This window comes from Megalobrama amblycephala, linkage group LG9 (assembly GCF_018812025.1).
Source record: "Megalobrama amblycephala isolate DHTTF-2021 linkage group LG9, ASM1881202v1, whole genome shotgun sequence".
NCBI lineage: Eukaryota > Metazoa > Chordata > Actinopteri > Cypriniformes > Xenocyprididae > Megalobrama > Megalobrama amblycephala.
The window spans coordinates 26,612,109-26,621,346 of record NC_063052.1 but is presented as its reverse complement, the minus strand read 5'-3'; the positions used below and the strand labels follow the sequence as shown (position 1 = coordinate 26,621,346).

At 38.5% G+C, this 9,238-nt stretch overlaps 1 protein-coding gene across 1 annotated transcript; it reads left to right on the top strand.

Moving 5' to 3' along the window:
• Window positions 1–155: 155 nt before the first annotated feature.
• On the top strand, window positions 156–7,767 carry LOC125275469 (26S proteasome non-ATPase regulatory subunit 4-like). Its single transcript, XM_048202425.1, has 6 exons — window positions 156–313; window positions 5,121–5,261; window positions 5,376–5,490; window positions 7,038–7,124; window positions 7,255–7,323; window positions 7,429–7,767. The coding sequence occupies exons 1-6, from the start codon at window positions 288–290 to the stop codon at window positions 7,750–7,752; spliced, it is 762 nt and encodes a 253-aa protein (XP_048058382.1). The 5' UTR covers window positions 156–287; the 3' UTR covers window positions 7,753–7,767.
• The last annotated feature ends 1,471 nt before the right edge of the window (window positions 7,768–9,238 follow it).

Here is a 9,238-nt window from a genome sequence, read left to right as displayed (position 1 = left end):
AAAATTTCTTGTTGTGTTTCACAGTAAAAAGAAAGTGGAACAACATGAAGGTTGGGACATTTTAATTTTTGGTGTGAAGTCTGTCAACTACCTCAAAAAACGTGACCTCCCACCACATGTGGGCGCTACGCATTTACGAATTCATTTCTACGCCGCGTTCGAGAAGAGAAGCAGCGACGGAACTGTCGACCAATCAGCTTTGCTGTTACAAATATCGTCAGTGTCCTACATCTGTAAGCCAATCAGCGATGCCTTCTCTTTGGGAAATGGACTAGAGGATTTCCAAGATGGTTCTCGAAAGTACTATGGTCTGGTAAGAAATAAACAAACGCGATGTTCTAGATATGTATGCGCTTTTTGTATAGTTAATACTCCTCCGAATTATTGTGAATACATAGGTTTTTCGTTCTGTAACACTTTTGAGCTCTTAGTTGAGAACAAGCAAGAGAATTCAATAGTCGGTTTCTGGTTAATGACATTCTCCTGAGTCATTATTCAGCAGATAGATCTATAATAAAGAAACAGGTCACTAACACACAAACACATTTATGACCCATAAACGGTGACCACTAGTTAGTGAACTCGGTCTGATAGCATCTTATTTAGTCTTCAGAAACTGTCATGAAGTGATACTGACTGTGCCTGTTGGTCTAACGCACTCTAATGTTGTCTAGATAGTCAGCTTATTTTGTTTTGATAGTCATTTAACGTTAGCTAAAGCAGTTGCCTACTGCTGGGATCCAGTTCACTTACTCTGGCTGTTATGTAAATGAAAACCGGATCACTGTGTGCTAGTGTTTGATTCTTTATGCTTTGCAAATGTCAGTGAAGTCACATTTATTTATGTAACACTTTATACAATACAGATTGTTTCAAAGCAGTTTCAAAGAAATACACAGGAAAATAACAATAAATGATACCAACTTCATCAAGGATGAGACAAATTCTATTGTAAAGCAGCTCTACAGACGACAATAGTGTCATTATTCAGCTCAATTCAGTTCAGTATTGATTCAGTTCAATTAAATAACCGTGTAAAGTTAATCAATTATGAAATGAGTCCAGTTTAGCTATAAACAGCTCTACAGAAGACAGCAGTGTCATAAACAGCTCTACAGAAGACAGCAGTGTCATTATTCACCTGGAGTCAGTTCAGTGTTGATGTTGCAAAATTCATCAATTATGAAATTAAGTTGAATCAGCTATAAAGCAGCTCTGCATAAGACAGTAGTGTCAGCATCCAGCTCAATTCAAATTTTGTTCTCATCTGATTGTGTAAATCAGTCAATATTACTAAATATTTTAAACCACAACTAAGCAAGCCAAAGGTGACAGTGGAAAGGAACCCAAAACTTTGGAGAAACCAGGGTCAGTTAGTTCTCCTCTGGCCAAATGAATGAACATGGTGTGATTATGCCGTTTAGCAAGTAGTGGACGAATGGCTTATCAGTGATTGTAAGCACGATGAAACTACTTTGTTGTCCTAGCAGGTCCTGGAATGGTGCATTTATAGCTGGCCATAGGGGGTCTGTCCCTAGGGCTCATCTAATTGACATGGTCTTCGCTGGCATATTTAAACCATGAATATACAAATTAGCCCCATCTCCACTCAAATCACACAAGCTCAGAATACGCTTGGTCAGCTTTACTGTATTAACTGATTCAGAAACTGATTCAGAAGAATTTGAAGAGTGGATACAGGGTCATCTATAAGTATATGTATCAGAATGGTAATGTGTTTTATGTAGCCTATACAATGTCGGAGACATAACGATAATTAATATTATTAATCTTTTACTTACTATGTTATCAAACGGCTAATAATGTGTTGCTAATGTTATGAAAACCATGTTCCCGTTCACCATCTCAGTCTGCCTTCTACAACCCGAATTCCGGAAATGTTGGGACATTTTTTAAATTTGAATAAAATGAAAACTAAAAGACTTTCAAATCACATGAGCCAATATTTTATTGACAATAGAACATAGATAACATGTTTAATGGGAGAAATTTCACACTTTTATCCACTAAATGAGCTCATTTCAAATTTGATGCCTGCCACAGGTCTCAAAAAAGTTGGCATGGGGGCAAAGATTCAGCTGGGAGAACATCTAGCAACTAATTAAGTTAATTGATGTCAGGTCTGTAACATGATTAGCTATAAAAGGGATGTCTTAGAGAGGCAGAGTCTCAGAAGTAAAAAGGCGCAGAGCTGTGAAAGAATGCGTAAAAAGATTGTGGAATACTTTAAAAACAATGTTCCTCAACGTCAAATTGTAAAGGCTTTGCAAATCTCATCATCTACAGTGCATAGCATCATCAAAAGATTCAGAGAAACTGGAGAAATCTCTGTGCGTAAGGGACAAGGCCGAAGACCTTTATTGGATGCCCGTGTTCTTCGGGCCCTCAGACGACACTGCATCACTTATCAGCATGATTGTCATTTGACATTACTATATGGGCCCAGGGATACTTCCAGAAACTGGAAGGTAAATACAATCCACTGTGCCATCTGCAGATGCCAACTAAAGCTCTATCATGCAAAAAGGAAGCCATATGTGAACATGGTCCAGGTGCCGTCATGTCCTGTGGGCCAAGGCTCATTTAAAATGGACTGTTTGAAAGTGGAAAAGTGTTCTATGGTCAGACGAGTCCAAATTTGCATTCTTGTTGGAAATCACGGATGCTGTGTCCTCTGGGCTAAAGAGGAGGGAGACCTTCCAGCGTGTCATCGGTGTTCAGTTCAAAAGCCAGCATCTTTGATGGTATGGGGGTGCATAAGTGCATACGGTATGGGCAGCTTGCATGTTTTGGAAGGCACTGTGAATGCTGAAAGGTACATAAAGGTTTTAGAGCAACATATGCTCCCCTCCAGACGACGTCTCTTTCAGGGAAGGACTTGGCTATTTCAGCAGGACAATGCAAAACCACATACTGCAGCTATTACAACAGCATGACTTCATCTTAGAAGAGTCCGGGTGCTGAATTGGACTGTCTGCAGTCCAGATCTTTCACCTATAGAGGACATTTGGTACATCATTAAACGAAAAATACATCAGAGATGACCACGAACTCTTCAGCAGCTGGAAACCTATATCAGGCAAGAATTGGACCAAATTCCAACACCAAAACTCCAGAAACTCATAACCTCGATGCCCAGAAGTCTTCAAACTGTTTTGAAAAGAAGAGGAGATGCTACACCATGGTAAACATGCCCCTGTCCCAACTATTTTGAGACCTGTAGCAGGCATCAAATTTGAAATGAGCTCATTTTGTGCATAAATTTGTAAAATTTCTGTTTAAACATTTATGTTATTTGTTCTATTGTGAATAAAATATTGGCTCATGTGATTTGAATGTCTTTTAGTTTTCATTTTATTTAAATTTAAAAAACGTCCCAACATTTCCGGAATTCGGGTTGTAAAAATCAGTATTCTTAGAAACTCAGAACATCAGTGGAGAAAGGCCTATAGTTCATCATAACATCGTAATATACATCATATAAATAATTCACCCGCTATAATAATAATAATAATAATAATAATACATTTTATTTATAATGCGCTTTTCTGGAACCCAAAGCGCTAGCATAAAAAAAATCAAATAATAAATCTCAACTGTTTAAAACAAACAAATGAGGTAATAAATAAAAATACGGTCGGAGAAGCGGCAGCCAACATGCGCCAGCGTTCTCTCCACCGGAAGTGATAATGCTAAATGTACCTGATTTTTAAGATCAACAGAAAAATATACTGGGATAACCTGGCTTCTCTTGAGAACCCTGTGCTTCGCAGCATAGTTAATGATATGCTAAATGTGCCCGCCCCCACATTGACGCAATTGATTACAACATATTTGTGACATAGAGAACATGGGTGATTTCAAATTGCATTATTGAGACTGTCTTTGGTTCACTGCAGTTTTAAAGGTGCCATCGAATTGAAAATTGAATCTACCTCGGCATAGTTGAATAACAAGATTTCAGTACATGGAAATGACATACAGTGAGTCTCAAACTCCATTGTTTCCTCCTTCTTCTATAAATCTCATTTGTTTAAAAGACCTCCGAAGAACAGGCGAATCTCAACATAACACCGACTGTTACGTAACAGTCGGGGTGTACGCCCCCAATATTTGCATATGCCGGCCCATGTTCAAGCCATTACACAAGGGCAGCCAGTATTAACGTCTGGAGCTGCACAGCTGAATCATCAGACTAGGTAAGCAAGCAAGGACAATAGCAAAAAATGGCAGATGGAGCGATAATAGCTGACATGATCCATGATAACATGATACTTTTAGTGATATTTGTAAATTGTCTTTCTAAATGTTTCGTTAGCATGTTGCTAATGTACTGTTAAATGTGGTTAAAGTTACCATTGTTTCTTACTGTATTCACGGAGACAAGAGCCGTCGCTATTTTCATTTTTAAACACTTGCAGTCTGTATAATTCATAAACACAACTTCATTCTTTATAAATCTCTCCAACAGTGTAGCATTAGCCGTTAGCCACGGAGCACTATCAAACTCATTCAGAATCAAATGTAAACATCCAAATAAATACCATACTTACGCGATTAGACATGCTGCATGACGACCACTTTGTAAAGATACATTTTGAGGGTTATATTAGCTGTGTGAACTTTGTTTATGCAGTGATAGAGTCGAGAGCTCGGGAGGGGGCGGAGAGCGTGAGCAATTAAAAGGGCCGCAGCCTGAATCGGCGCATTTCTAATTATGCCTCTCAATAGGCAGTTAAAAAAATTTATTAAAAAAAATCTATGGTGTATTTTGAGCTGCAACTTCACAGACACATTCAGGGGACACCTTAGACTTATATTACATCTTGTAAAAAAACGTTCGATGGCACCTTTTAAGGAGAAAAAACTCAGCAATGGCATTGACTTATGAATTTGCACATGATTTATCTTAAAGCATATTAAAAACACCACAGAGACATATAAACATTAAAAACTTGATTTTCACCACAGAGGGTTTTAAGGATACAGACCAAATGTCTGGGTGCCTCTCATCACCCAGTTTATACCATTACACTTGCATAATTTCAATGATTGTTTTAAATAGGAACCATGCTGATTGTCTTCATTTGTCTTTATAGTGTGGACAACAGTGAATACATGAGGAATGGAGACTTTTTACCCACCAGGTTACAGGCACAGCAGGATGCGGTCAACATTGTCTGTCACTCAAAGACCCGTAGCAACCCAGAAAACAATGTGGGCCTAATCACAATGGCCAAGTAAGTGTGTCTGTGCTGTATTTTATTTTATGTATGTATGATAGCCAGATGATGATCTGATGGTCAGTGACGATGTTTGCATGTTATAAAATAAAATGTTTTGGTTTTGTGCAGTAATTGTGAGGTCCTCACCACTTTAACGCCAGACACCGGCCGTATACTATCAAAGCTCCATGCGGTTCAACCACTGGGAAAAATCTCCTTCTGCACCGGCATACGAGTGGCACATGTAAGTGCATTCATTGATGCTTAAAGGGATAGTTCACCCAAAAATGAACATTTACTATCCATTATTTTTTTTCAAACCTGTTTGACTTTCCTTTGGTCATTGATAAGCCATGCCGCACAAACATAATAAAAGCACCATATGACTCCTGTACTGCATACTAAGCCATACGACAGAGTCCTGCATGGGTCCTGCTTGGTAAACCTGCACCCGCCCTGCACTACTTAACAGAACACTCGACACGTTATCCGATAGCAGCACAAATTTAATTCCGTACCCGACCCATTTGACATAAAGGCCGCGACCCGAACCGCACCTGCATTAAATCTACTTCATCAGGTAGACAACAAATTATTTTCTTATGTAACACAAGCAATCAAACCAACATTAGGCATTCTGAATTGATGCATTTATGAAAACTAGGCACACAGCCCAAGTTGGTAATAATTAAAAGGAAAAAAAGATGAGAATGTGCATCCGTCGTTTAAACAATACAACACTTTTGTCTATATCATATGAACAGTCTGTCCAAACAGGCTGCATGGAACAAATTATTCCACCTGTTACTCAAATATTAACGGTTCACCCGGCCTGCAGGATTCTGCCAATCTTGAGTGATTACTTAAAGGGATAGTTCACCCAAAAATGAAAATTTGATGTTTATCTGCTTACCCCCAGCGCATCCAAGATGTAGGTGACTTTGTTTCTTCAGTAGAACACAAATGATGATTCCAACCGCTGCCGTCTGTCAGTCAAATAATGGGAGTGAATGGGAACTTGGATCAATAAGAGTCGAAAAAACTTGCATAGACAAATCCAAATTAAACCCTGCGGCTCGTGACGACACATTGATGTCCTAAGACAGGAAACGATCGGTTTGTGCGAGAAAACGAACAGTATTTATATCATTTTTTACCGCTAAAACACTACTATGTCCAACTGCGGTCAGCACTCGCTTAGTGAGGTCTGATCGCGCTCTGACAACGACAGTGATGTCTCACGCATTTACTTCAATGAGTGCTAGACATCACTTCGGCTGTCAGAGCGTGATCAGACCTCACTAACCTCACTAACTTTAATTTGGATTTGTCTATGCAAGGTTTTTCGACTCTTATTGATCCAAGTTCCCATTCACTCCCATTATTTGACTGACAGACGGCAGATAATTTGTATAACCCTAGAACATAATTTGTGTTCTACTGAAGAATAAAAGTCACCTACATCTTGGATGCTCTGGGGGTAAGCAGATAAACATCAAATTTTCATTTTTGGGTGAACTATCCCTTTAAATTTCAGTCTGTTCTTCATGGAATGCAGTTCAGAAAGCTCCAGAAGTTTTTTGGTGCATCTACCATGTATATTTCTTATATATGAGACTTTGTTGAATCCTTCATCTCCATTTTTTTTCTGATTGCTTGGAAAAAAAACTTTCTGTAAATTCTTTTGTGTTCCGCAGAAGAAAGTCATACAGGTTTTAGGAAATTTCCTTTGAAAAATGAAAGTAGTATTTTAATCCCCTAACATTTACATGTGTTTATGTCTACATGTAGTTGGCACTAAAGCATAGACAAGGCAAGAATCACAAGATGAGGATTGTTGCTTTTGTGGGCAGCCCAGTAGAGGACAACGAAAAAGATGTAGGTTTTTTTTATTATTAATGAATGACAAATGCTTTTCATCTTTCCATGTTGGTCAAACTGTCCTTATTTCAGGTAATATGAGTTTTAAACCTTTTTTTTTTTTTTTTTTTAATCAAATCTTTTCCAGCTGGTGAAATTGGCAAAGCGGTTGAAAAAAGAAAAAGTCAATGTAGATGTGATAAATTTTGGAGAAGAGGTGACTGGTCAAATCTTTCTTACCTGTTAATTTTTATCACTTAAAAATCTTTCAGATTTTTTTACTTTAGTTTTTCACTTTGTCTCTTTTAATCAATCTGTTCAGGAGGTGAACACAGAGAAACTGACTGCATTTGTAAACACTCTGAATGGAAAGGAGGGCACAGGTTCTCATCTGGTCACGGTGCCCCCTGGGCCCAGCCTGGCTGATGCCCTGCTCTCTTCTCCCATCTTGGCTGGTGAGGGTGGTACCATGATGGGCCTGGGTGCAAGTGATTTTGAGTTTGGAGTGGACCCCAGTGCAGACCCAGAGCTGGCCCTGGTAATATACAAATTCATCAAATTCATAATTGCACTGAAGAATCAATCCAAAAACTTACAAGTGGAATGTCATTTTTTAAAAGGTGAAACTACTTCTACATCTGTTTAATATGCAGAGACATCAATAAGTAAAGCATTTATTCCCTCAAAATTAGGGATGCACCAAAATTTTGGCTACTGAAATTTTTTGGCCAAAACAGCAATTTTCGGTTTTGGGCTGAAATCATCAACCAAAATATTGACAACAGTCATTGCAATTATAATTTTGAGCAAAATAATCATTATTATTATCAGTTTAACCATTATGCAGCTTGACAAAAGTGTGAGTTTTCATTGTCTAAAACTAGTCTAAAATGCCCAGAACATTTACCCCCGATTTCACAGACTAGGCTTAAGCCTACTCCCAGACAAAACAAAAACAAGAAAAGGTTGACTAAATATGAAAAAATACATTTGACACATGACATGACTAAAACTAAATTAAATAATATAGGACAAAATTAACATTATTTCGTGCACACAACGTGGATATACTACAACAGTTAAGCGTGTCAGCTGACTGTAAGGCTGGGTTAACAATATCAATTTCTCAAATATAGCTGCGAGCAGCGATGGCGGGCCCAAGCCCGGTGGCACCGCCACCCCGGTGGCTTCAGGGCAACTGTGCACAGCGGGCAATAGGCACTTAAAACGGTTAAACATCAAAGGACTATGTCAAATTCACTCCACATTTACTGCACTACAAGGTGCCACTATAGAGCCCCTCCTCCCTGCCCATTTTCAAAGGATTACATGTGCCAAGTTTTAACATTATTCTGATGAATTTTGAAGCAAATCAGGTAAAAATAAGAGGGTGATCTCAATGTATGCTGAAAGTGACACATTTTCTGCTTCCAGTTGGTGGCGCTATGACTTTGAATCACAATAGTCACATCCATGTGATCAGCCTTGTACAACGAAGACTAAGCCGAAGTTTCATCAAAATCAATTAATGTATGCAGAAGTTATAACACTTTGTTTCCCTTTTCTTGCCATAAATTCGTTGCCTCGCCACGGCCAAACCGTTTGAGATATCCAAAATCCGTTTGCAATTAAACAACTTCAATGTGTTAGCAACAAGTTAAAAAAAGCTTGGTGTAAATTGGATAAACCCTGTAGGAGTAGTAGTATAAAATTCATAGCCTGTTTTTTCAAAAAATTAACATTCAAACCAAAATAGCTGACTTCCTGTTGGTCGGAGCTAATGAATGTAAATTAGAAAATTGTCCGGCTTGATGAGAACAATATGTGTACCAAGTTTGGTGACTGTAGGAAAAACAAACCCCCCACTTTTGTCAAAAGGTGGCGCTACTGAGCCCCTCCACCACGCCCATTTCTATGGCTTTGTCCATGTCTACTGGTTGACAATATTGATGTGTGTGTCGAGTTTCATGCAATTTGAAGCATGTTAAGAGCCTCAAAAACACTCAAGAATATTATTACAGTTTGACCTGTTGCCATGGCAACAATATTTCAAATATCAAAAATCCTGTCATAGGTCTACATCTGCTGTGTATTGACATTACACTGATGAAGTTTGAAGCAAATCAGGTAAA

Excerpts from the sequence above, each read along its gene's own strand:
- LOC125275469 (XM_048202425.1), top strand. The coding sequence starts at position 288 with ATGGTTCTCGAAAGTACTATGGTCTG. Across the intron at positions 5,262-5,375 it reads GGCCTAATCACAATGGCCAA|TAATTGTGAGGTCCTCACCA; the intron begins GTAAGTGTGTCT and ends GGTTTTGTGCAG. Across the intron at positions 7,324-7,428 it reads TGATAAATTTTGGAGAAGAG|GAGGTGAACACAGAGAAACT; the intron begins GTGACTGGTCAA and ends CAATCTGTTCAG.